General features: G+C 34.9%; 1 protein-coding gene across 7 annotated transcripts; it reads right to left on the bottom strand.

Annotated features, from left to right (window-relative positions):
* Positions 1-39: 39 nt before the first annotated feature.
* RBM39 (RNA binding motif protein 39) lies at positions 40-27,997 on the bottom strand. Of its 7 annotated transcripts, XM_041732448.1 has the most exons (18): positions 27,672-27,994; positions 26,996-27,059; positions 26,698-26,770; positions 25,156-25,205; positions 21,863-21,934; positions 20,565-20,759; positions 17,725-17,778; positions 15,689-15,806; positions 14,873-15,025; positions 12,409-12,546; positions 11,380-11,445; positions 9,667-9,871; positions 9,188-9,265; positions 5,603-5,653; positions 3,319-3,400; positions 1,681-1,786; positions 1,107-1,185; positions 40-1,017 (listed from the first exon to the last, which is right to left on the bottom strand). In XM_041732448.1, exons 8-18 carry the CDS (start codon positions 15,749-15,751, stop codon positions 917-919), a joined length of 1,122 nt encoding a protein of 373 aa, XP_041588382.1. In that variant the 5' UTR covers positions 15,752-15,806; positions 17,725-17,778; positions 20,565-20,759; positions 21,863-21,934; positions 25,156-25,205; positions 26,698-26,770; positions 26,996-27,059; positions 27,672-27,994; the 3' UTR covers positions 40-916. The 7 variants fall into 7 exon arrangements, with proteins under 7 accessions (XP_041588382.1, XP_041588377.1, XP_041588376.1 ...); XM_041732443.1 differs by lacking the exons at positions 21,863-21,934; positions 26,698-26,770 and adding an exon at positions 17,875-17,940 and having other exon boundaries at positions 5,603-5,635; positions 27,672-27,997; XM_041732442.1 differs by lacking the exons at positions 21,863-21,934; positions 26,698-26,770 and adding an exon at positions 17,875-17,940 and having other exon boundaries at positions 27,672-27,996.
* Positions 27,998-27,999: the final 2 nt, after the last annotated feature.

Raw genomic sequence — 27,999 nt, 5'->3', positions numbered from 1 at the left:
TATGACTTTAAAACATTTCAAAAATGAAGATTTCTTGTGGCCTTTTTAAGAGAATTTTATTTGAGTGGTTCTTACAAAGGTTGTTGCAATATGAAAGTCATTTTTGTTTGATAGAAATATCAAGCTGTCTTGTCAAACACACTGAAGTAACCCAAAAATATATTTCAGAGCTCACAGAGCTTAAAAAGAGCAAAGATTATATGCAACCAGACAAAACCTATTTCTGCATTTCCTATTTCTTGCTCAGACTGCTTTGCTTACCAGACTGTCACTAAACATCTTGAGGAAATGCAGGGATCATTTTGTTTGGAATCTTAGACACACCAGAACACATAATATTTACAAAGAAACTTTTACAGATACATTAATTGAAAAGATACCATCCAGAAATGTAATCTTGAAATCTTTTTCTTGCCAACTGATCACGAAGCAAGATGAGATTTTAATCAACAGCCCTTTAGCTGTCTTGAATTTCCATACACTAAATGTGTACTCCAGAAACCTCTGCTAAACCATTAGCCAAGTATCAACATTAGTGAAACGTGAAATGTCTAACTGCTGTGTAAAAAGTTAGGCTTCTGAAACATTAAAAACATAATTACATCCCTGTCTGCCTTTTTACATTAAGCACATTTGTTCCCCCCTAGAACTATTCCTATAGATCCTTAATGTAATTTTCTACATGTACATTTAAAAGGCAGAACAAGAGAACAGCTTTGTATACAGTGGGATTTGCTAGTTAGGGATAATGAGCACACTGCATTCCTGTTAACATTTTTATTTTTTCAAGGTAACAGGAATTGTATACAAATGACAGTAGACCCTTGCCTCTTTATTTTTATCTAAATAAAAGATAACTCAAGATGAATTCTCAAGAAAGAAAAAAAGCTATGTACATAAGGGACTATATCTTCCTTCATCGTCTACTTGGAACCAGTAGTTGTGTTGCTGTCATAGAATCAGGGAAGAGGTTGTGGTAAGTTGGAAGAGGTACATATGCTGCTGTTATCATTTTACCTGTTGAAAGAAACAGATAGGAAGGTTTAGTTATGTTCACTTAAATTACATCCTCCATAAACCGACTTAGAAAAACAGATGAAACTCACCAGCAAACCACCTGCCATGCAATGCATTGACAGCAGCAATGGCTGCTGCAATTGATGGGCACTTCACATACACGTTGCCCTGAAATACAACAAGAAAAGTTAAGGGAAATATACAATTTTTACAAACTGTCTATAAAAAAATTCAAGAGCTCTATACCAAAAACTTGTTTCATTAACTATTATGTATACCTCGATTTCAATCAAATCATTTTCTCCTTCCAAAACTTGTTCTATTCCTTTTTTGTCTATGGTTTCAAAGCAACTAAAACATTAATCAAGATGCCAGGTTTTCATGGAAAGCTTTTAACACTAACCAGCAACACTGCTACAGCATGGCATGATTTTATCTTCACTTATTAAAGGAGTGTCCTTATTTTGGAGGATGTATATTTAGTATGTTAAAATTTCTTTAAGAATTAAAAAACAAAAACTTCCTAGGATAGTAGTAATATGCCCCAAGTATGCACGAGGGCTAAGTCATAAAAGATCAGTAACATACTGTCACAACACCTGAGGTGAAGTGGGTAAAGGGCAGATTAAACTTCTTTTGCTCCAGGGAAAAAAAATAAAATACCTGAGCAGAATTTTTGTCAACATAAATATGAATAACTCCTCCATGTTTATTACATTCTTCAATCACATCATCCTTAATCTCTGTATCCCATCCAACTTCTTCTTCTCTGTAAAAAAGTATTAAGCTTTATTAGATACCATTGAAACTTATAAAATATTATATATATATAGTCACTATGTAAGTATTTTAAATATGAATTCTTTTATTTAATTTAAAAATCATTGACATTAGTAGGGTAGGATACTGAAGGAAATCAAAAGCAAGATATAAGGCACTATTTCCAAGAACGTTTATGAATTTTTAATTAACGAACTGAGCCATCCAGGCCCCCCAGCTTATGAATTTCTTTAATATTTAAAGTATTTATTCATATATATCAAATCATATGTATACCAACAGTTCATCATTTCACAGATGAAGCTAAAAGAAAAAGTGCACAAGAATCCAAGGCTCCCTATGGTAAACCATGTATTAATATAAACAATGCAAACAGCACGTTACAAACCACTGTAGAAAACATCACTGTATAAGACAATGTTTCATATCATATAATTCATCAAATCAACTGAACAGGATATCTACATTTCCCTTGGAATGTATTATAAATATAATTGATAAAACCAACCAGAAGAGTTTGGAAAGATAAATGGCATTCTAATCATTGTGCCTAGGTTATCAGGAAAGAGAAATTCCTGATTCCTGGCCTGCATTAATCTAAGAAGTAAATTTCAGAAGATGCTCTATTCCTACAGATGATTAAAATAACATTAAAATTTCAAAGCCAACAAGTGGTAGACGATAAAACTGACAACAGAAATAAACATAAATACACATATGAACAAACAAAACAAAAAGAAATAGACCCAGAGAGGAGGGTGTAGGGATGGATAAATGGGTAAGGGGAGTGGGAAGTAACACAGGCTACTAGTACAGAAATAGTAAAATCAACAGGATGAAAAGTACAGGATAGGGAATATAGTCAATGGTTCATAATAGCCTTGTATGGTGATAGATAGGAACTACAACTATAGTGAGCACAGAATAAGGTATAGTTGGAAGAACAACTGTTAAGAGCGCGTAAACTACAAGTAACACTGATACAAAACTTCTTAGATATCGTTGGAAAACAAAATCTGTCTACCCTTTACTTCAAATCTCACAAAACACCAAAAGGAATTAGCAATAATAAAGTTATCATTAAATACCCTAAAATGATCAAAACTTATTTGAACTGTGAAATATATTGAAGCATACTAAATGTTAACTTAGAAAAGCTGAATATTAATATTTTCATAGTAGTTGAAACCATTAAATCACATGGGTTTCAATGGACAAGTCCATTTATACTTGTATTTTCCTCAAATAAAAAAACACTATAGTACTATAAATGTACTTTACATTATTGTATGAATGTGCTACGTAAGACATGTAACTTACAAGATTGTGTTTATCGACTGTTTATGCTATTTATGAGGCTTTCGATCAACAATAGGCTCTTAACAGTTAAGATTTTAGGGGAGTCAAAATTTACAATACGATTTTTGACTGTGCAGGCATGGGTCTGCCCCCCTAATCTCCACATTGTTTAAGTGCCAATGGTATATACCATTTTCAACTTGACCAAAGTCTATTACTTACGTTTGAGGGTTAAACATGTTAGAAAGTTGGAAACACTGTGTTGCAAGAGGCTGAACAGAGGCAGCTGCAGCTAAAGCTGAAGCTAAATTAAAAAAAAAAAAAAAAGAGAGAGAGAGAGAAATTAGTTTCATGGAAAATGCATCAGACTAGCCCTGTTGAGTAAAACAAAATAAAAAAACCCCACTAAACCCTATCTGTGAAACTAGGATGATCGGTCACTTCCCTAATTTACCTTATTTACTAATGCTACCAAAGTGTGTAACCAACTTGAGTTTCCAGTAAACTGAAGCAACCTAACATTTGAAACAGCTTTTCTTGAATGAGTTGGAATCTGTAGTTTTAGACCAGAAATTAAACTTCAGGTGTAATCAAAACTCATTCAATTAAACAAATATCAATACAAATCAATCCAGAAAGGCAAAGGATAAAATAAAAGATTGATTTAACTGCTCAAGTTTATACACAAGAAGCAGGGAATGATCAAAATATAATCTTTTAGGTTTCTTCCCATGAATACAGTTTAACATTTTCTTTAAAATAAACATTATAAAAGGGTTGTTTAAACAAGATACAGATAATCATCCAACCATTTAAAATTTAATATCCCAGGAATATAAACCCTCTTACAAAATCAAATGAATATTTTTTAAATGACTAAGTCTGTCTTGGCACAAAACAAAAATAGCATAAATCTCTAATATTCACTATGAAAAATTAAAAACTACTGGACACTAATATCCAGAAGGAATATTTAAAACCCATACTGGTTTTCAGTTTGAAGTGAGAGCACTGTCCAAGACAGCTGCACCATTGCTTTTTATGTGATTCACAAAACATTACCAGTAGCTGTTACAGAACTCACCGTAATCACTATATTTGACCAAATTTCATTCCAATATATAACAAACAAAGCTAAGGATAAAACAGTGCATTAGAAATTATGGTAATTAAGATGAACAATTACCTGAGGAAATATCAGAAATTATTTTACTGAGTAAAAATTAGGGCTATGCATGAAATATGTCATAAAAATGATTTGTTAGAATTACTAGTGCTTTTGGCTGCTCCTTTTTTACTTAAATAAACATTTTTTCATGAAGCTTATATTAAAATAAAAATGCCAAAAAAAGGTAACATCATATTCTATTCAGAAAAGCGAAAGATGTAACCATGTTTATCTTACAATAAATGTAAAAATGAGGCCCACTGTGTACGCTATCATAAACGATGGACATTTTCTTGGAAATAAATCCTAGGTCATTACAAAACAATTGGAGAGTACTTTATTTTCAACCATTTTCTCAAATGAACTATATTAGGACTAAAAAAAAGATAAAAGTTTTAGAAAGTATGTGATAGGAAGGTTCCAGCTGAAACTAAGTGAATGCAAAGCACAATGAATTCAGCATAAAAACAACTAATAGAAAAAAATCTATTAGTTCAACTTTTATAAATCTGTTGAGGAAAAGGAGGATTGAGTACTTGTCTCACTTGCTGGAAAAAAATAAAATATACATTTAATCCCTTTTTTTAAAAAGAGATTTTATTTATTCATGAAAGACACAGAAGTAGACACACTGGTAGAGGGAAAAACAGGTTCACCATAGACAGCCTGATGTGGGACTTGATCCCAGGATTCTGGGATCACAACCTGAGCCAAAGGCAGATGGTCAACCACTGAGCAACCCAGTGCCCCTACATTTAATTCCTATGAAGGAACATGGTAGACCTTTTCATATAGAATCATTCTCCTAAATAACCTTTAAGGACAACACATGAAAGATGGATACTGAATTAATAGCAAAGCGATCAGAACAAATGGCAGAGACTTGGCAATAAAAAACAAGAGAAAATAGCCTACTTTAGATACATTTTCAATCTCTTTGAAATATGCATGCAATTTAGTTCTGTATAATTGCCACATTGCTTGGTACTATTGATACAAATCATGAATTTAGAGTCCTTAACCTTGTAAGTTCAGACTCCTGAAAGATTTGTATACTAAAACAAGAAATTCCATTTTGACTTAATACAAGGCTAAAAGTAATTCTAAGCATACTAAAGCCAAATTTTAAAAAAATGCTCATGCACATTTTCTTTAATCCATGGAATTGTAATGATTTGGATTAGGCTGACTGAAATACACATTAGGTTAATTATGTATTTACCATATTATGCCATTCTCCAAAAACCAAAAATACAAAATGTACTAAGTGATATAATGAAAAACTATGTGTTGCTAAATTGACATCTACTTCAAAGACAAATAAAAAGCTCAACTCACCTTCAGTCTGTTGAGAAAGTCTTGTTTGCAAATCTATAACAAAAGAGAATTCTACAGCTCAGTGCAGGAACAATGAAGAGCCTCAACTAACAGGGTAAATGTCAGGAAAGCATTAATAAAAGAGGACTACATAGCAGGGTTCATCAAAATAAACTTATAGTAAAACCTGGCAGCCAAACCTCCTTCCCCATTCCTCATTGACAAGGCTTTGGGGCCTTTTTCTCTCCTCCTATCCTAGGAAACTTAACTTATGCCTGTCTTCCTACTCCTAGTTACTCTTCCACGTCTACAATGGATTCCTCTATACTACTCTTCACATGGGAATAATGGGAAATGGGGAAAGGGAAGCACACCGGTCAGAAAATCCATGAAAACCCTGATCTTGAGAATTCAATTCCAAGTACTTGGGCTACTCAACTCTGGCCGAGAAGATAATCATTTAATAAGGTATGGTTTCTTGGCATAGTCTGGAAATTTAATGAAGTAGGAGTAAATTTTAACCAAGTTTACTATTATCTATATAATACTAGAAAAATTTAACATAATAACTATTAAAAATAAATAGAATGGGGATTTTTCCCAGTATATTTCCCCATATAATCATTAAATTCTCCACTAGAAGGGAAGTTAACAGAAAGCTGCTTGGCAGTGAAAGCAGCAAGGCTAAATAAATACCATTGTGCTATCTTTAAGTTTACAAGCTATAAAAATACAATTAAAAATTGTTTAGATCCAGTAACCTAATTTTCATTAACACGTGTTTCAAGTGCAACAGTTTATCATCGTCTAGGTTTCTTAATTAGGCAAAAATGGCACCTGGCATGATCAGTGAGGACTGTGACAGTCAATGTGGGTTTTGAGTTCAAGCTCCTCTTTGGATTGTAGAGATTACTTAAAAATAAAATCTAAAAATGGGGAGAGGGTGGCAAAAAGGAAAGGGGATCAGTACCCCAAGTTATGCTGGGGCACAAAAATACCTGTGTCCAAGGGGCTCAAAACTCCTATCTGGGAGTTGAAGAGACATAATTAGTATATACTAAAGGAATGTAAAGATATATCCATAGAGACACTGTCAATAAATTTTAAATTATAACACAATTTGTCTTTTCTTTCCCTACAATAGGAAAAAAGGTATAAGATACCAAAAATCCATCCTATGGGATGCCTGGCTGCCTCAATCGGAAGAACATTAACACTCTTGATCTCAGGGTCTGGAGTTCAAGCCCCACGTTGGATGTAGAGATTAGTTAAATAAATAAAAGCTAAAAAAAAAACCCATAATCCATGCTATTTCAAGTATATGTAAATCCCCTATCAAGACTTAAAAAGTGACTTTACAGGTCATTTGTGAGAAGTTAGGAAAGAAAGCATGGGTTTCATAAAGATAAGGATTCTATCTTAGAAACCACTTTGTTAACCTTCTAAAATAAATTAGTGGATAGAGTGATGACTTACCCTTGGTTTTAAAAAAAAAACAGCCTTAAAGAACTTAGGAGTAAGGGTTTTGGACACATTAACATTCTTTATAGCATTTCAAAAAAAAATTGTGTAAGGATTTAATGTTAACTATCTGGAAAAAAATACTGAGTTATTTAGAAATATTTACCTAAAAATCGAGCCATTATTAATTTGGTTGCAAAAGCAATCTACGGGAAGGGTTAGAAGACAGAATCAAACTTTATAATCATCTCAGGAAACATAAATAAGGGTGAATATAACAGTATCAGTAACTAGCTATTTATAACCAATTTGACTTTTATTTGATCAGTCAGCCCACCTTAAATATAAACCGCACAATAAGTGTGCCCAAGAAGGTGAGCCAAACATCATGAATCCAGAAATATTAGTTGAGAATACTAACTTTCAAAAATCTTCAATTAGGTGAAGATATTGTTTATGAAAAACATCAAATCAACATATAGGATACCACACCCAGGATATAAGACTGTTTAGAAATGAATCCTATGTTACTACATCAAATCTCTGAAAACAGCAAATAACTCAGAGCCTCTAAGTGAAATACCTAGAATATGGTAAACAAGCATTTTCTAAATTACTGAAAAAATGATCTGAACAATGGGAAGCAATAGGAAGATTTAGTTTTCAGATTAAATTGTAATTTTAAAACCACAGACTGGGTTACATTTCTGGAAGGGATGGGTTCCTTTAATGGCTTTGATTATAGTAAGCAGCATTCTATGGCTATTTGCTCACTCAAGAAATTAGGTGTACAATATTATTTATGCAGTCAATTTAGGGATACTGGGGGAGTTATCCCGTGACTCAAGACTCAGAAATCCATTAATGGTTAGGACTTTTTCCCCATAAGGATAAACTGGCAAGGTTTCATCAGAAAAAAATTTTTAAAGATATATTTATTTAGAGAGAGCGAGCGAGAGAGCACACACACATGCATATGAGGGGGGGGGGGGCGGCGCAGAGAGATTATCAAAGAGACTCCATGCCCAGTGTGGAGCCAGACCACCTGGGGCTGGATCTCATGACCCTGAGATCATAACCTGAGCTGAAATCAAGAGATGGAGGCTTAACCTACTGAGACACCCAGGTGCCCCAGTTTTCTCAGAAACTTTTAAATACCTATCAGATTTCAAAATAAATAATAGAATCTGACAGGAGAAACACAAAAGGCAGATTTTCTATAGTCATAAACTTGTGGATATCCACTAAAAGGAAAACACTGAAAAGTCCCTTATCTCTAATGAAATTATGACGTGAAAGTAAAAAATGATCCTCTCCCTTTCATTAATGAGTTTTTGATTTAAAAGGAAATCACGACTCAACCACATGAACATTTATATATTTTTCAGTGTATAACTATGGTCTTAAAACTTACATATTTTCAGTTTAAGTCTCATTTTGTTGATAAAATCAATGGACTGATTAAAAATACAAAGTGCCATACTTCTTCAGATTTATATTTCCTGTCTTCCAAAGCCCAAATGCAAATGGTTCTTCTTAGATGTTATAAAAACAAGGTCTTCAATATTTTAAAATTAATGCTATCCTAGGCTCATAGATTTGGGTTGGCGTCAAGGTTTATAAAAGCAAATCTGAGGTACTTAAGTCATAATGAAAAAAAAAAACGGTTCATAAACTGAGCCCCTTGTTACACAACTGTACTCTATTTTCCTGCCCTCTTTAGGAGGGCCCATTACCCTAACTAAAAAAACTCAAAATAGCATGTACTATTTAGAGGAAAGCAGTTTTCTCTACATTCTCGATAGTGTTAAGTATTTCACATAAAACTGGACTTAAAGGCCCCTGATGGTTTTCTGAACTCAAACATCACAACAAAACATTTTTTGAAATTAATATAAACTTGTTGGGGTTTTAAAAGTGATGTACTTAAAAAGGTCTAATTTAGGCAATTCAAACTAAAAATTGGTATGTAGGGTTCAAAAAAAATGCCCTGACAGCCTATTATGAGTGAATAATTCTATTTACGAGCTAAGAAGTACTTGATGAATTGAATTCTCAGTAAGTCCTTTTAAATGCAAAAATTTGGCAAATTTTCGAATTAGTGAAAAAACAATGATTTCAAATTAGAAAAGATTCAATTCCTACCTGCCACAGCACCAAATGCCAAAGAGCCACTCATTTGTAGAGCCTGCTGTGCTGCTGGTGGGATCTGCAAACCTGTACCTGTGTAAAAAAAAAAAACAGATCTTGTAACTTGTATTATGTCAAGGGAAGAAAAACGTTAAGTTTTCTGGGTCCTTACTACCACACCAAAGTCACTTCACTAAAAGTATTTACAAGCAAAACATAGTATAATAGTGATAACTAAATTTTTCAAGTTTAAGAATGGAATTAATATGATAAAGCACAAAGAATCTTATAATGTATGCTGTGGCACTCAAAAGGCATTAGATTCCATTAGAACTTTAAAGCAAGTAATTCCATATGAAAGTGCATAAACCACGCAAGGCGGTCAACTCCAAAAATAGAAAAACACCCTTTTCATTTATTAGTTTATGTAAGTGGGCTACCTTTCTCATTACCATATCCACAATAAATCATTCACAACACTAGGAAAAACTTACCTTCTGCAAGCCTTGCCATTAATTGGAGACGACCAGTTGTTCCCAAATCAATTCCAGTCCTTTCCAGTTCATCACTGTCCAAAAATGAGCTAGCACTGGAAGCATCAGTACGTTCAGTAACATGACCAACTTTCATTGGTCTTCCTGCTAACTCAAATCCATTAAGTTGTTCCAAAGCCTTCTTGGCACATTCTGAATCGGAAAACTGTATAATTGAATGAGGGGTAAAAGTAAAAAGTCCCATATGTTAAATCACATATGTATGTAAGGTAAAGCAATTCTTACTTATTTGGTCTAGTATATTCATCAATAATTACACAATTGGATGCAAAGTAAAGTGGACATTATTCTAGCTTTTACGTAATAAAGCTATATTATCAGATCACAAAAGCTGATTCAAATCAGCTTTGTTATGTGAGGATTTAAAAAGCAAAATATGACCAAGTAATGCCTATCTTCAGAAATAATCTTAGTAACAGAATGTGTAATTTTCCAAAAATAAAAATGCATCTCCTTAAATGTCCTGGGATAAACTAAAATGGTGTTTTCCTTCCATAAATAAACAACTATTTGGGAGCATGTGGGTGGCTCAGTTAAGCATCTGCCTTCGGCTCAGGTCAGGACCTCAGGGTCCTGGAGGGAGCCCCAAGTCAGGCTCTCAGATCAGCAAGGAGCCTGCTTCTTCCTTTCCCTGGCAGTCCCCTGACTGTGCTGACAGAAGGAAGGAGAAAGAACAAACGAACTATTTAGAAAAATTAAAAGTTCACTCAGGGGATCCCTGGGTGGCGCAGCAGTTTGGCGCCTGCCTTTGGCCCAGGGCGCGATCCTGGAGACCCGGGATCGAATCCCACATCGGGCTCCCGGTGGATGGAGCCTGCTTCTCCCTCTGCCTGTGTCTCTGCCTCTCTCTCTCTTTCTCTGTGACTATCATAAATAAATAAAGATTAAAAATAATAAATAAAAGAAAACAGACATTTAAAAAAAAATAAAGTAAAATTTAGATAGAACACACACACACAAAATTTAAATATAACACAATTATAATTCCTTGATTAGAACTAGGACCTAAAAGAAGAAAAAAAAAAAGAACTGGGACCTATATAACTTTTTTCTATGACAGCGGCTAAAGTGACAATCTGCATTTACAGTATCAATAACAATTTTCAGAACCTTCCAAAGTTCTAACACCGAACATTTGAAAAATTGCTATCATGTAATTGAATTCCATCTGTAAATAAAACATAGGAGAGTTTACTTTAAAAGAGGCACTTAAATTTGCAATTATTCCCGCTGCCACCTAATACTCTCTTCAATCAATGGGCTGCAATGGCCAATCACAAACTTTTTAAAAATTTTATTGCATGGAGCATGGTGCATGGAGCCTGCTTCTCCCTCTGCCTATGTCTCTGCCTCTCTCTCTCTCTCTCTGTGACTATCATAAATAAATAAAAATTCTTTTAAAAAAAATTTAAAACCTTAAAGTTAGAGACGCCTGAGTGGCTTATCAGTTGAGCGTCTGCCTTTGGTTGAGGGCATGATCCCGGAGTCCCAGGATTGAGTCCCAGCACTGGACTTCCTGCATGGAGCCCACTTCTCCCTCTCCCTATGTCTCTGCCTCTCTGTGTCTCTCATGAATAAATAAATTCTTAAAATTAAATAAACAAAGCCTTAAAGACAATCATTTAAGTCATAGTATTAATGATAATTGCTTACCGTAATAAATCCATATCCCTTAGATCGACCTGTTTCACTATCCATCATGAGTTGGATACTTTCAATCTAAAAATAAAAACAATTATAAGTGCAAAGAAGGAAACAAAAGCATTTTATTCTTTGAAACTTGGTTTAAAGTATCTTCCGCGAAAAAAAAAAATAAATAAAGTATATTCCCCGAAAAAAACAAAAACAGACCATCAAAAACCCTCATTTCCAAAAAACCTCTGAAAGCCTAGACACTACCCAAACAAGAAGCTATGCACTGTGGAGCTTGGAAAAAAAAAGTACAATCTTAGTCTTTTGCCTCAAAAACAAACCACTAAAATTCCAGATGTCCTTTGTAAACTACAATCAGGTGTAAGAAATAAAGTAGTTTCCTTTCCATTATATGAAAAATACGAAACATTAATTCTAATTAATACTAGACACGTTAAATTATCCAAGATGTTGGATTAATTAAGCAGGGGTATCTGGGTGGCTATGTCAGGAAAGCATGGCGACTTTGGGCCTCAGGGTTGTGGATTCAAGCCCCATAGTGGGTGTACAGATGACTTTTAAAAGTCTTAAAAAATAGGGGTGCCTGGGTGGCAGTCAGTTATGTCTAACTCTTAGTTTTAGCTCAGCTCATTATCTCAGGGTTGATGTATCAAGCCCTGCCCTCAGGCTCCACGCTCAGTCTTGAGACAGTCTCTCCTCTGCCTTTCCCCACTACCCCACCCACCCTTCTCTTTCAAATATATGAATAAATCTTTAAAAAAATCTTAATAAAATAAACACTGAATGTAGTTATCACTGCACAACTGTCAATACATTAAAAGGCAATCAACTGAACTATATGACTTGGGTACATCACAGTACCTCAATAAAGCTGTTCATTCATAACATGAAAAAATAGAGTAGTCATATACTACAGTTCTTCATGTTGTATTATTTTTAGGAATACATTAATTTTGTGACTATTATTTACTATGCAATTATACTTGGATCAAGAACCAATTAAGGATAATTGGAGATACTGGGACTTACTCTCCCAAAAGGCTCAAAGATCCCCCGAAGCATATCTTCAGTTATGTTAAAGTGTAATGAGCCCACATAAAGCCTCATAGGTCCAGCACTTCCCTTTTGTAGATTGTTTGCCATTGCTGCAGCTCTGTTTTTTTCTGCCTATAAGTTGGATAAGATAAAATGGACATCACACACTAATCCAAAACATTTTAATCATAGTAAATCTCATTCAGGTTTGCTTAATGACAAGTGATACGAAAAGTGATGAAAACACACTCTTTAGTAAGTCATACACAAAAAAGCTTTTGTATGGTTCCACTTATATGTGACCGTGATTAATGGCACCAAATTAAGAATATGGTCCAAATGCCATTTTCTAACCATAAACCTCAATATTTAACGTAAGATACATTATTTTACAGCAACTTTTAAGTTTTAGGAGCATATACAAGTCATATATTAAACAATCATATACCTCATTTCCTACATAAAATGAAATCAATACTAAAACTACACTATGCCATCTAAATGAGATGCATCCTGATATCAGATCATGGTAAATGTGGAAAGTAATACTGTTTTTTTGGAATTCATAAATTATTCAATATTCATTAAAATTAACACCTCAAAATCAGTGTTACTCAAAGTACAATACACCAATTGCTGCTGCCATAAGGGTTTTTTTATGTCAGTATAAAATCAAATCAAAGCTTTCAGTTTAGCTGTCATCTTTTCCATTGCAAGTCTTTCTCAAAGACAGTATAGCTCCGCCTTCCGCCCACGGTGTGATCCTGGAGGCCTGGGATGGAATCCCATGTCAGGCTCCCTGCACCTCCGGAGCCTGCTTCTCCCTCCACCTGTGTTTGTGCCCCCCCATGAAAAAATAAAATCTTTTTTAAAAAAGGGTTAAAATTAGATTAATCATAAATTCATTTAATTTGAGAATCCTCAGCCTTTTTCAGGCTGATATACACACCATTAAATTTGTCCTCCATTGCAGGAAGTGAATCAAGGAATTAATCTTTCTCATTTCCTAATAATTACTTTCCTATTGTGTATACACATTCAAGTGAAAAACACCTAATATTTAGAACTTTATAAAATCATTTAAGTTTGATGAAGTAACCAGTTTAGAAGTTACACAACATCAATCAACAGACTATTTCATCTTGGATTGCAAGAATATTTAAATCCTATATTCTTGGGCAGCCCGGGTGGCTCAGCGTTTTAGCGCCACCTTCAGCCCAGAATGTGTTTGTGGAGTTCCGGGATCGAGTCCCACCCACATCGGGCTCCCTGCATGGATCCTGCTTCTCCCTCTGCCTAGGTCTCTGCCTCTCTCTCTGTTTCTCTCATGAATAAATAAAATCTTTTAATACATAAATAAATCTTATATTCTCCATTAAAAAAAACCCTGAGCTATCAAGCATGACAGGTATCAATAACTGTCTTAATAAAAATAGGTATTGACAAAGAATCCTAAAAATGCTTTCATATCATAGAATGATACATTCCAATTTTTCCACATTTAAATAAACATTAGTAACACTAATTTCATTTCAAAGGCAATACTGGATTACTATGAAGTACCAGCAAAGAGGAACTAAGCAAAACATTCTCAAAATTAGTTCAAAACATCTTACCTTCAAGAAATGCTAAACAGGATAGCTATTCGAACTAATTATAACATTTTATAGGGCAGCCCGGGTGGGTCAGCGGTTTAGCGCCGCCTTAGGCCCAGGGCATGATCCTGGAGACCCAGGATTGAGTCCCATGTCAGGCTCCCTGCATGGAGCCTGCTTCTCCCTCTGCCTGTGTCTCTGACTCTCTCTCTCTCTCTCTCAAGAATAAATAAATAAAATCTTTAATAAAAAAATTTTTTTATAAAATCTTACACTACTGTGTATTATGAAATAGTGAAAACATTTGTAATTAAACATTGATTAAAAATGTCAAAAATAACTCTATTATTTTAAAGGGTAAGCAAATTCTTAAATGCTTCTATCCCCATCCAATAAATCATCACAAATCATTAAAATTCTAGACCAAGTTCTCAGGTCTTTTTCATGAAACAAATTTACAACTTGCATTAGAACAGAGGGATCCCTGGGTGGCTCAGCAGTTTAGCACCTGCCTTCAGCCCAGGGCATGATCCTGGCGTCCCGGGATCCAGTCCCTAATCAGCCTCCCTGCATGGAGCCTGCTTCTCCCTCTGCCTGTGTCTCTGCGCCTCTGTGTGTGTGTCTTTCATGAGTGAATAAATAAAATCTTAAAATATATATATATATATATATATATAGAATGCTGTTAAGAATATATGGTATCGAAATAACGAAGATAAAGTTAATAATAAAAAAAAGCTGTTCTAAGATCTAAATGAAGGTAGTAATGATTACATACTACAGTACTACAGTGTAATACTAAGCAACAGCAGGCTTCTTAGACTATCACACTAATCAAATTCCTAAAAAAGGAAAAAAATTACCTGTGATGCTTGTACTATGATTGGCACTCCTAAAACACGTTGGCCAGTTAATCCTATTGCTAGAGGCACTGAGCTAACATCCACAAACTCCACATATGCAATTCCTTTGGAACGTCTTGAATTTCTATCAGAAATCATTCTCACATCTCGAACCTAAAAAGAAAACACACACTTAACAAGATTCTCCTTATGCAACGTCTACTGTAAAACCAATTAAAAAAAATTTTTTTTAACTGACACCATGGTTTTATTTAAGTTATGCCTATGCCCAACATGGGCCGTGAACTCACAACCCTGAGATTAAGAGTCTCGTGTTCTTTGGACTGAAGCAGACAGGTGCCCATGTTTTAAGTAACGTGTCAGTCCCCTTCTACTTTTGATGAATGTGTGATAATAGGTTATTAATTCCAACATTATTATAACTTCTGAGTCAAAATAGAAATGTCACCCAAAAGCTTCCCTAACTGAATTTTACTGTATCAAAGGACTTGGTGTTTAAAAGTTCTCTAATTTGGGAAGCCTGGGGTGGCTAAGCAGTTGAGTGTCTTGCCTTTGTCTCAGGCAGAGATCCAGGAGTCCCAGGATTCAGTCCCACATCAGGCTTCCTGCATGGAGCCTGCTTCTCCCTCTGCCTATATGTTTCTGCATCTCTCTTTGTGTCTCTCATGAATAAATAAAACCTTTAAAAAACATTCAAAAAATAAAAAAAAAATTCTCAAAAAAAAAATTCTCTAATTTAACCTAACATATTGATAATTATCAAAATGTTCACCAATTCCCATTTGCTCTATCTCCCTGAACAGACTAAAACCTTACCTTGCCTACTGTAGAGAAAAACTCTTCCAAATCCCTTGGCCGAATTCTTGCTGCCAGCTGCATGCAAAAAACTGTCCTTGCATCTCTTTCCTCAGGAGTTAGATTATCAATAGGTTCCCTAACAGGAATAAATATTAAAATATTTTATAAATTGTTTTCTTAAAATAACTTCATAATATTCATTTTCAATAAACAGAATAAACTTTACCAGAAGTAGTTTGTCACTATTCCCACTATTTCACTTAAGATTTATACAAAATGGGGATCCCTGGGTGGCGCAGTGGTTTGGCGCCTGCCTTTGGCCCAGGGCGCGATCCTGGAGACCCGGGATCGAATCCCACATCAGGCTCCCGGTGCATGGAGCCTGCTTCTCCCTCCGCCTGTGTCTCTGCCTCTCTCTCTCTCTCTCTCTCTGTGACTATCATAAATAAGAAATTTAAAAAAAAAAAAGAAAGATTTATACAAAATGTTCATAAAATAATTTGGTGACTCAATTCCCTTAACAAGATCATAGTTGCAAATGTTTCTTCTACTAGTATCTTACATGGTGTCAGGACAAAAGTCCATTGGCATTTCAATCTTGTAAATGGTATAATTTCTGCAGAATAATAAAAGACCAATCAGAAGCCTGAGAGTTTAAAAATAATCACTAAAAATAACCACTGACTAGCTACAATGTCAAAATGTTCCAAAATTAGTGGAAAGGATGATTTTCTAAAGCAAAATCTAAAATCATGATGTGATTTTAGTTTGACAATCACAAATGACAAACCTGAGATGAGAGAACTATTTTGATTTTTCCCTCTGAACTTTTATTTAACAATTTTAGATATACGGAATAGTGACTTGGTCATTTACTCAGTCTTATAAGACTACAAATTTAGTATCCAAAAAGCAATGTTTCTTGATGGTTATAAAACACAAAAATACCCATACGCAAAACAAAAATTAAAAGTATTATCTAGACAAATACTAGTAGTGGGATTCAATTTATTCATTTTTACAAAGAATCTTGAACATTGAGGGCACTTCTGATTGTATGCAGGAAACTCAAGTGCCCAAGTAAAGAGCACATGAGATATAACTTAATTTCATGAATTTCAAGGAAAAAATATTAGTTTCTATTAACATTACTTATTATAGAACATCATTAAGGTTAAGGTTGTAAGTAAATCCTTAACATAAAAGCATAATACATTCTGGACATTTTCAGAAGTCACTTTTAGAATATTCCACCTACAAAATTATGACACATTTCCTTGATGAATCAGGTTATTTTATTTTAAGCAGATAATTTTAAACTATAAAACAGTTACAAAGCAAAGACCACAACCAGAAAATGAGAATGGAGAATTTTAAGTGTTAAATTAAATATTAAGAGTAAAAAAGCTCAATGTTACAAAAAGGAGCCTTTAAAATCATTAGTTTTCATCAAATCCTAGAATTAGAATACACCAAATAACAAACTCTAAATTAAAAGGTACCCTTTAAGGGAAGCCAAAAGGAACACTAGTAATGAACAAGGCTACCACATATTAGTTTTCCCTGAACCAAAATATATGGTAGGTTTGATAGGTTCAGTCTTAAGGTTATTTAAGAGGAAAATAACCCAAACATTCAAAAACATAAGATTGCTACTTAAAAACAAGTCAATTTGGTTAAGACTTTGGAAATTAAATACTTTATCTCAGGAGAGAAAACCAGATGATAACTCATGATTTGTTATAATCAATTCCTCATGAGGCTATTTTAGTAACTCACAACTTACTAATTCTAAAGTAGGTGGAGCCAAGTCTATTTAAAGTTTTCTATAGTCATTAAATTTTAAAGGGATTTAAGAGCAAATATATCTACACATTAATATAATTACTGCTCCATTCTTAGTTATGTGATACTAAAATGAAAACTTACATATCCACATTAACTTAACATAGTTCAAATTACCAAATGTTAATAAATTTGACATTAGCATAAGTTGCAAAAGCTTTACAAAAAGCTCAAAGTGCTAAAGAAAAAAAAATAGGGACAACAGCTACCTCACGGGGCTCTTGTCTTTTCTGAATGGACTTTTGCTTCGGGAGCGTCGTCTGCTGCAAAGTTAAAAAGTTTCAGAAATTACCCAAACAAGTACATCACATTAGTTCCTTGAAAAACAATTTAAACAATTCAGAAGTATGTTTAAAAACCTTAATTTGATGCTATGAGGCAACCCAATCTTTCCTCGGATGGCACTGTTAAATTTTGGTCCGGAGCTAAAAAGGAAACACAAAATTACACTAGTTACAGGGTTAGGGTCTTGCTAAGATCGCGTTCATGCGCTCTCCAGCAAGTTTAACATTGTTTAGGCTGATTTTTTTCCACCTCAGTTATGAAGAGGAAATAAAAGACTTTTTTTTCTTAACTCTATCCCAGGCAAACTGCTCTTATAGTTATCCATCCTGGACCACTGAGAGGTGCCGAGACCAAAGGTTACAGCCTCAATATTAAGATTCTGAAAATTCTTTCATGTTTAGTCTACATTTTCTTAATTACACGTTTTTGAATACATTCCTGAGATTTAAAAAAGTGAAAATAAATCACCCTCAACTTCCCTCACACCAGAAGTAACTACAATTAACAATTTGGTGTGCATCTTTGCAGATTTGTTCCCAGGAATATATGTATTTATATGTACGTACATACACAACATTCATACATACGTTTTCTTGTTTGAGGTTTTTGTTTGAGTTTTTAAAAGGGGACTATAATTATTATCATAAAACTCGAACTTTTCAATTTAACAGTAAATCTCAGGGACTGCATGAAAGCAGTTTGCATGTCATACTTCACTTCTTTCTGCCAAAATGTTCCATAGTAAAAATGTAAAGTTAGTATTTCAAAAAGTTTTGTGAACTTGATGTAATAAATCAATGTTTCCAAAAGAAATGACAAAATTATTCTAAGATCCAGTTTTATTCGTAATTGAAAAAAGGCCCAGGGCAGCCTGGGTGGCTCAGAGGTTTAGGGGCGCCTTTGGCCCAAGGTGTGATCCTGGAGACCAGGGATTGAGTCCCGTGTTGGGCTCCCTGCATGGAGCCTGCTTCTCCCTCTGCTTTATGTCTCTGCTTCTCTCTGTGTCTCTAATGAATATAGAAGTAAAATCTTAAAAGAAAAAAAAAGAAAGAAAAAGAAAGAAAGGAAGAAAGAAAAGAGAAAAGAAAAAAAAGAGAAAAGAAAAAGAAAGAGAAGAGAAAGAGAAGAGAAAGAGAAGAGGAAGAGAAGAGGAAGAGAAGAGAAAAGAGAAGAGAGCCCAATAGTTTTTGGGCTTTATTTTTAAAGACCAAATTAACTTAAAGGGACAGGTCATATGTCCCTTAGTGCTCATCCTACTCTCCTTTTTAATAAGGGTAGCAAAATCAAAGTAAGTGGTATGTGATCAATGTTTGGACTCGTTTTTCATGGACTCATACCTGCAACACCCAAGCAGCTCCAAATAAAATTTTACGGTAAATGGGTCCTTCATAATTCAGACTAACAGTCACAATTAATAAGTCAAAGATCACATGAAACCACACATAAGAACTAAATCATTTTTAAGTCAGACCAGGATTATAGGATGCCTTCAAGTATTCATCACTCAAGAGACAAAATAGTATACAGAATTTATTAAGGTGATCCTTTTCCACCTATTTAAATTCCGTAAGAACAAATATGGTAAATCTTATTAGACAAAAAAACAAAGAATTAATCAATAAGAATTAAAATATTGTGGTCCTCTTTCAGCTCTTAAAAGCTTTGTGAAATAAGCAGCTACGAGGAACTCAATAAACAAGTTCAATCCCCCCCCCCCCCTCCTTTTAAAGGTTAAAGAGCCAGGATCAGAATCCCAAAGTGTTACTAACTTTAATGGCTTCAAATAATACCCAAACATTTCATAAATAGAAGTATTGTAGGTCCTTTATTTTCATTCTCTTGTCAATTCAATACTCGTTAAGTTCACTTGCCAGTTTTTACCTTTTTTTAAAAGGTGACAAAAAGCTTAGTGTTAACTTGTCCCCATGAGTCGAAACTCTTACCCAGATGTGTTTGTCTTTGAATTTTACCTTCAACCATTCAAGTTATCAAGGCTAATTTTAATACCTCTCCCCCAGTTTATTTACAATAACATTTTAAGAGGGAACAATATCGTAAAGCTCTAAGGACGGCTACATTCAATCCTTGTTTTGTAAGAGATGTAGGTAGATTCCTTCCAAACATGGTTTTTTAAATGACTAAAGTAAAATATGTTTCCAACTTGTTAATTACATTCAGACTTCCATAGTTTCAAAGCATTTTAGTGTTTTATGATTTTTAAAAATCTTAAATATAAATGTGATGAGCTCCAAAATTCATCATCATAAAGGAGCATACATCAAATTCAAAAAGGGTCTGTCATTTCAGCTGAAAACAGCCAGACAAGATTAATTAAATATTTGACTAATTATACATATTTATAACATATCTGAGCTTTAGAATTTTAAATTTATATTCAGTAAAGAATATTTGAAATAGCTCATATATTTTTAAGCTTTCAAATATTTGTCACTACCACCCATATCAAATCTTTTAAGCACTCTAGTGCTTTGGTTTAATTTGGACCGGCATACAGTTAATATATTTTAGATGGAATAACAGAAAATAATCTGTATGCCTAGTAAACAAAAGTTATGTATTGGTCCACACACTGTATTTCTAATTTGCTAGTGTTTTCAATGCCAATATCCTCATTTAATGCTTTTTAATTAGGAATATTGAAAAACAAAATTTTACAAGGCAAATTAAATTACTCAGGTTAAATTGTTTTCTGGATACTCAGAATGATTCTTAAACCAAAATCATCATAATTATAGTTACATACTAAGGACTTCTGTAGCGGCCTCTGAATCTGCGATCTCGACTTCTTGAGCGGCTCCGTCTCCTTTCTTTGCTCCTACTTCGCTTCCTTTCGCGACTTTTGCTCTTTTTCCTTTCTCTATCTCTACTTCGTTTCCGTTCCTTACTTTTGCTTCTTTTTCGTTCATGACTACGACTTCTGCTCTTGCTTTTTTTCCTCCTGAGAAGAAAAAAAATTACCATTATCTTGCCAGTTTAAAAAACTGCCAAAATATACTTCCTTTTATGGTCAGAAATCTTTTAATCTTTTTGTAAATTTATCTTGCTATTTTTACTATTATAAAATGATACATAATCATACCTATGGAAAAATAATTCCTAGGTAAGGTAAATAGCACCCCACCTTTGTCTTCCACTACTGAAAATCAGCCAGCAGTCAGTTGATAATCAGTTGAAAGCGGGAACTATAATGATCTCTCCTGAGAGTCAGTTACAGCTTTAACAAGGAAATCATTTGTTGGGAGGTAGACTATCAAAACCTGAACTTTTAAATCTTTGACCAATATATAACTGGCCACAATAATAAAAGTTACAATAGAATATGTTAACATTTAAGTAAGTGGGCCATATATAAATATTTTTATCAAAAACACTAATTTCCCTTCGTGAGCCATTTTGACCCAATTTATACATATACTGAATGAGTATTTTATACTTCAAAGGGTCATACAAGCATCAATATTTTGGTTTTCATGGGCACACAATAAAACTAATGCAATAAAATGCATTCCGACACACCTAGATTTTTGTGACCTTTCCACATACTTTCTATTTAAAGTTACAAGGAGTACACCAGAAAATGGAGCATGCCAGTTTATACAAGCCTGTGGGGTGCAATCAAAAACAAGGATCACCACCTTTATTAATCTTTATAAAATCTCAAACTCTGAAAGGTAAAAAAGCCAGTCAGTCATATCTTTCTGTTCATTTGTTTTTTTCACAGTATACCACCCATCCATTTTGTAATTAAATCTTACCATCTGTACCTCTGTGTCATCACCCAAATTTTAGAGGTGCCTTCAGATATTTCAATATAAATTGAAAGACATTTCAAAATAAACTTATTCCACTAAAATGTCAATTTGTAGTGGCTAAAAAGATACTTAAACATTTTGACAACTCTACATCATTTGGAAAATTTAATTAAACTGTTTAGTCCTTATCAAAAGCAAAGTTAGCACAAGAGCAATTGAAGTCTGCCTCAGAGAACCTGTAAGCAGGTCATCTTAGAGTGCATTGAAAATAGAAAATGAAGACACCCACCTTCTGGAATCTTGAAACCCACACTCCAATCACAAGGAGATGTAGAGCTTTCCAAGGAGGCAGAAACTTTGTCTAAAATTTCAAGATAATCCACCTGACTGTCAGAAATGTATATGCTAGGTAGCACATGACAGAAAATTAGGCTACACTCATTATTTATATAGAAGTCATCAAAGCAATGCCCAGAAGGGCAACAGATTACATTCCAACTTTGTTGCCTGGAACACCTTACACTATGTCTTAGCCTAAAGAATTCTGAGAGATAGCTATAATCAAAAGTCCTACATATAATCAATCAGAGGACAAAGTAAAAAGTAACTCCATCCCCCACAAAAAGGACAAAGTATTGCTTTATTTTTGGCCCACAGCAGAGAGGCAGCCAACCTCCCAATCTACCTCTTTTTAGGCCCAAAACTTATTCTGCCAAAGGAAAGGACCGGAAAATTGGAGAGCTAACTTCAACTAAAGGTCTTCCTAGAACTTTTTTCAAATGAGTCCCCACCCACATCTGAAGGCAACCCCAGACAGGTAAAAAGACAGCAACATACTAAGACATTCAGAAGCACGATCCTCTTCATAAAAGCCCGGACAAAAATTTAAGAAAGCAATATACTTCTCTATAACAAATTGCAGCTTGAAAGAACATTAAGTTAACTAAAGAAGGGTTATCAAAATCCACACTAATAGTCAAATCCTGTTACAACTTAAAAGGGACTTTCCAAAGTCTTTAGTGGCAGTGGAATTTTGTACTGAACATCATTGAAGTAAATGGTCCACTGGGCTGGGCCTTTGGACTTTTTGGTTATATGGCCTCTGCTGTAAAGGTGTTTTGCTATAACTGGATTTGACCTCTTCCATGTAAGAAGATCTAAAATTTAAATGCAAAGTACTCTGGAAAATAAGAAAAAAAATAGAAAAGTCATTTATTCCAAAATTTATAGATAATCCACACACAGTAGCCAATATATTTCAACTGTGTCATTTTATTGTTATCCTTTTTTGAGAAATTCCTAAAGAGCTTAACTGAATGGACACTGGTTTAGACTTTCCAAAAATGGTTATACTAACAAATAATATTCCCATGAAGGCAAGCTCAAATACTTAAAAGGTATACTTTGAGGTCTTGCCAGACATAGGGGTATAGCTCTTCAGAAAGTAGGCTAATTGATAAACAATTTGTGTTATTATTAAACGTAGTTCTTTTTACTACCAGAATACAACTGAGTGTATGTATTGAGAATACGAACTATTTTTTAAAGAAAACATTTATTAGTCAACTCTCAATTTCTCAGAATATCCATTTTCTTACTACCTTAAAACTATATCCCAACACTTGATTGCTTTTCAGACAATGAAGTTTGAGGATGAAAAATGCAACATGGCACTTTCCTTTAACAGAATTCATGCAGAACACTGTATTTGTTTTACATTTTATCTAACCTTAAATATGAAAACTTTCTAGATAACCGTAAAATTAATTTGAAAGATTAATTCCCTTTAGAAAAATGGGTAACAATTTCCTGATTGAACAAAAAAGTCATTTATTTAAGCAACTTTAACAGAATGAGAAGCAGGACAGAAATAACTTGTACATTTGAAAAGATACTAAATGGTATATTTGGGATGTTCCCTTAAATTGGCTATTCTATAGCCAATTAAAGAAAATTATCCATTCTTCTATTCAGTATCCTAAGACTCTTTACATTAGATAAAGACCACAAAGCATCAGTCATGGGAGCTTAGTGCTAAATTTCCTATAAAAGCTTGGCAGCCTTAATGAGCTTAGATGCAGGATGAAAACAAGTATAAACTGGAGATTGAGTTAGTTGCAAGGAGTGACATCTGAGAATGGTGGAACAAAGAAAACTGTGCCCAAAGTGCATGTCCTCATTCTTTTGGCACTTAGGGTGAGGTATTTACGCATACAAAAGGCCTAATACCTAGATTGGATAATTTTAATTTATTTGGATACTCCTTCCTAGGTTTTCATTATGAAATGGCAATTAGAACCATTAATCAGAAAACTTACTTTGGTAAAAGGTCTAAAACCAGGTGATGTTAAACCATGCAATTGGTTGCCTCAAACCGTAATAATTCAAGACTAAACCCAATGTGATTAATTCCCGCAATCTTTTGTGATTAGTGAGTACTGTAACAGATCCTCTACCCCAGTTTGTACCCCCCCAAAGTACATTTTCTACAAATTGGATCATTTTAAATATAAGAAATTTAAAAATCAGCATAACAATGCCTAGATAATCCAATCTAAGAATTTCTCATCTATTTTGTGAAATTCAATCAACCTAACAAAGTTGCTGTGAGGATGTTGAGGTAGTGTATTACGAAGCACTTGTTGAGCTCCTCTCATTAGGAAAAGACCCAAAAAAAAAAAAATCAAATAAGGGGGCTATGTTACCATTCTTTGTTAGGTACTACAGGGTCATGTATGTGACAAATTATTTTAATGACATCACAAAAATAGGCTACTAAAACAATTTAATGCTTTTAACATGACCATATGATGTTAAGGATCATTGATTTTTAGAGCAGAAAGAATACTCCAAAAATAGGATTCAACCTTATAATGTGGTTCTGGTTTATACGGTCATTGAGACTTATATACTGTATTCTATACTAAAATTTAACACTGAGTTCCTGTTACCAGTTACTCATTTAACCTAGTAAGCTGCATAAATATGCAGAATTTAAAACTCTATTTTCACTGTTTAAGTCTATTAGAGTTTTAAAAACTGAAGACATCAAAAACCATTTAAGAGGCACCTAAAAAGTACTTAAGTGTGCTCTATTCCTACAAAAAGGGCCTTTAAACAGCAAGGAGCATAATTCACAATTCTGACCCCCTTCAGTGATTTAGAGCAAACACTTTCCAGGAGTTGACTAACTCCTTTTTTTCCCTCCCTAACTGATCTTTAGTGGGTATGATAGTTTATTGATAACACACCACCAAAATATTAAGCCAAACTTTAAAAACTTAAGACAAAAGACAAACTCTAATAACAGGAACTCTTATCCAGATTGTTGTGAGTAGGCTTGGAGGGGAAGGTGTCCAAAAAAATCCCTGAAACTATATCCTGAAATCTAAGAAAGAATCCAGTTTCATATCCTCAAATAGTTTCTCATTCCTTCAGAAGGTAAAGAAGGACTTTTCTAGGAGAGACAAGGAAAAGCTTCTGAAGAGAACTTTCAGTTTGATGCTATCGCCACAGGAACACAATTTAAGATCTCAAATCACATAAAGGTCCCCCCACCCCAGGTCCCTTCTTATAACTTACTTTTTGCTACGTTCTTCATGGCCGTTTGCACTGCTCAACTTGTTCTCATCCTAAGCAGGGTTGATAGAAGAACATCATGAGGACGAAGTGGTAACATTTCAAGTTGTCAAAGGGTAAAGGGAACAGGAATAAGAAAATACAAAACAATTTTAAAACTAATTACTTATTTATAGTTTAACACGGAAGGCTATAAAAAAATTTAGATGGGTATGTGTTTAACCACTTTGTTGCTTACAATTAAGACATCGAGATACAAAAATAAAAATGCATATTAACATGTTAAATTTTACTTTTTTATATAGTTAGATATTAAGTTATCCAGATTTACAGTGTTGAAGTGGTTAAATAGAACTTCTATAAAACATGAATTAAGTCCTGTTTTGAGTTTTATTCCATGTGCTATGGTCCCTTTGGTCAGTACCATGGCTCTATTTCTGCCTAAGCCCCAAGTGGCCATGCTAGCAGCCAGCCACTATCGATTTCCTGTGACCGATGCCATTCCTGAGATCTTCGCCCATTTCCGTTGGAGGGTTGGGACTGTAAGAGCTTGATGCCACCTCTGTCACACATCTCGCCCTGAAGCAAACAGGGATTCACACTGCTTTAGTAATGTTGACTCCCAAGAACCCAAGAAAGTCAATTAATAATCCACCAGTCCAGCCTAAACATTTCCTACTTCCATACCTGTTTACATGGAATTACATCCATGTTAAACTAAGACACAAGAATCTTAACATTAAAACAGAAAGTAGTTCTTCAAGAGTCTAAGCATTACAAAACTACATACACTATTTAAAGCTAAAAAGAATTCATCCAAATTGGTACCACATGGTCGTGCTATACACTCCAACAAAACAAACGTATTATTTTAAAAGGTTTAGCGCAATGTTTATTTTTAAAGTTTGATTACATCAGTTATAGAAGTATAAGTGCTAACTTACAAAGCTTACAGTTTGCGACACCAGTGATAATGCATGCATACTGCTATTTTCACCACCAACTGGTGAAAGAATGAAAAGACACTTTACTTTTTATACTGTGATACTGAAATGGGTCAGACTATACTATTAGCCAAAATAATTCCTTTGTAGCTTTTAGTGTGAAATATTATGGCAGGGACTAATTAAAAAAAAAAAAAAAAACAATACGGAGGACAGTAAAACCGTCATCAAGTGACTCTAAATTGTGATACTGTCTCCTTTGCCTTTAAAAAAATTTCTATTCAGGGATCCAAGAATTTAGTAATTTTTAACAGAGCAGCAGATCAATACCTGCCTGTTTCAATATTTACTATCACCAGTCAATATATGTATATATATATATATATAGAAAAAATTTAAATCTCACCCATTTCTTCTTGTAAAACTTATTTAAAAGATTTGCTTGCCACAGACTGGTTATGCTTGGTTATTCTTGGACCCCTGCTAGTTTCCCAAACCACTACATTCACCTTTTTGCTATACCAAACTGGAGCTGGTAATTCTTAGTTGAGTCATTTTACCTAGGGGACCACGGTACAGCGATAAGTCACTCAATTACTACCTTATGATTGACAGTTCACACTGGAATCAAAGGTGAATTCATGGGAGTAGAGGTGAGATATCGTTAGGCAAGTCTACAAAGAGAGATAGATGGGCATTTATTCATCACGCTGAAGTGAAACTACTGCACAATATTATTACATCAATAGCATATATTTACTTTTGTAAGTTACACGTAATGCATCTCTGACAAGATAAATCAAGAGGGCTCCGGGGAGGTTAGTTTACATTTCAGCAGTAGTTTCGTGATAATGCTAAATTAAGAAATATATAAACCTCACCGACATGTTTTTTCTCACCTTCTTGTAAGGAGCCTCAAGCATTGCTTCAATATCAATATCGTCTGCCATTTTCTCTAAACGCCTAGAAAATAAGAAAGGTAATTCAGTGAGTAAACGTTTTCCAATTCTGCTCAATTTCCTTCTTATCCGACAAACTCCAAAACTTAAGAAAAGCCTACAAAAATATCTGGAATGACTGAGGTGGCACGATGCACTTTACCAGGCTCGGTAACTAAATCTGAATTATCTCCAAAACCGAATACAAGGCATTAAATATACGATAAAGAAAAAAAAAGCGCCCACAATTAACTCCAAAAACAGAACCCGCGCGCCTCGAGTGAGAGCGCCTCTTTCCGCGCAAAACCCGCGCTGCCATTTTAGGGGCAAAGGGAAACTCCCTCGGTTGGGAGGGGTTGTGTGCCATGGTAGCGTTCGGCTGGCGCCATGTTGGGAGGTCGCGGCCGGCCAGGCCTCGAAGGGACCGGTCGCCATCCGCCCGACGCCTCTCTGGGGTCCCTACCACCCAAGAACCCTGAAATACACACGAAAGGAAAATAAGGGCGCGGTCGCCTAAATGGAACCGATTCCCCCCCCCCCCCCCGTCGTTATAGATCGCCTGAGTGTCCCTCAAAACAGCCGAAAACCAAGCCTCCGAAAACCTCTGGCAATACACAGGCCCGCGACATCTCCTTACCTGTGCGGGCTTTCGGGCCCCTGGGGTGCTTGTATTCGGAAAGAGGGGGGGCTGCTGTTGCTGCCGCCGCTGTTGCTACTGTTAAGCCGCTAGGCCCAGGCCACGGTACCGCCCAGCCCGAATTTCGGGCTCCGAGGGCGGATAGGCCCGAGCGAATCTAAAAGAAACAATGGGATTAGAGGAGCCCGCGCGGAAGTTCAGGACGGCGGCTTCGGCAGCTCAGGATCCACCCCTGCGACAGCTTCGGCAAGCTCTGTGAAATGGCGGCCGCTGCTTCCTCGTACTCACATCCACCAACACACATACACACACACAAACACACGGGGCC

This window comes from Vulpes lagopus, chromosome 18 (assembly GCF_018345385.1).
Source record: "Vulpes lagopus strain Blue_001 chromosome 18, ASM1834538v1, whole genome shotgun sequence".
Taxonomy (NCBI): domain Eukaryota; kingdom Metazoa; phylum Chordata; class Mammalia; order Carnivora; family Canidae; genus Vulpes; species Vulpes lagopus.
This window is presented reverse-complemented; position numbering and strand designations above follow the sequence as displayed.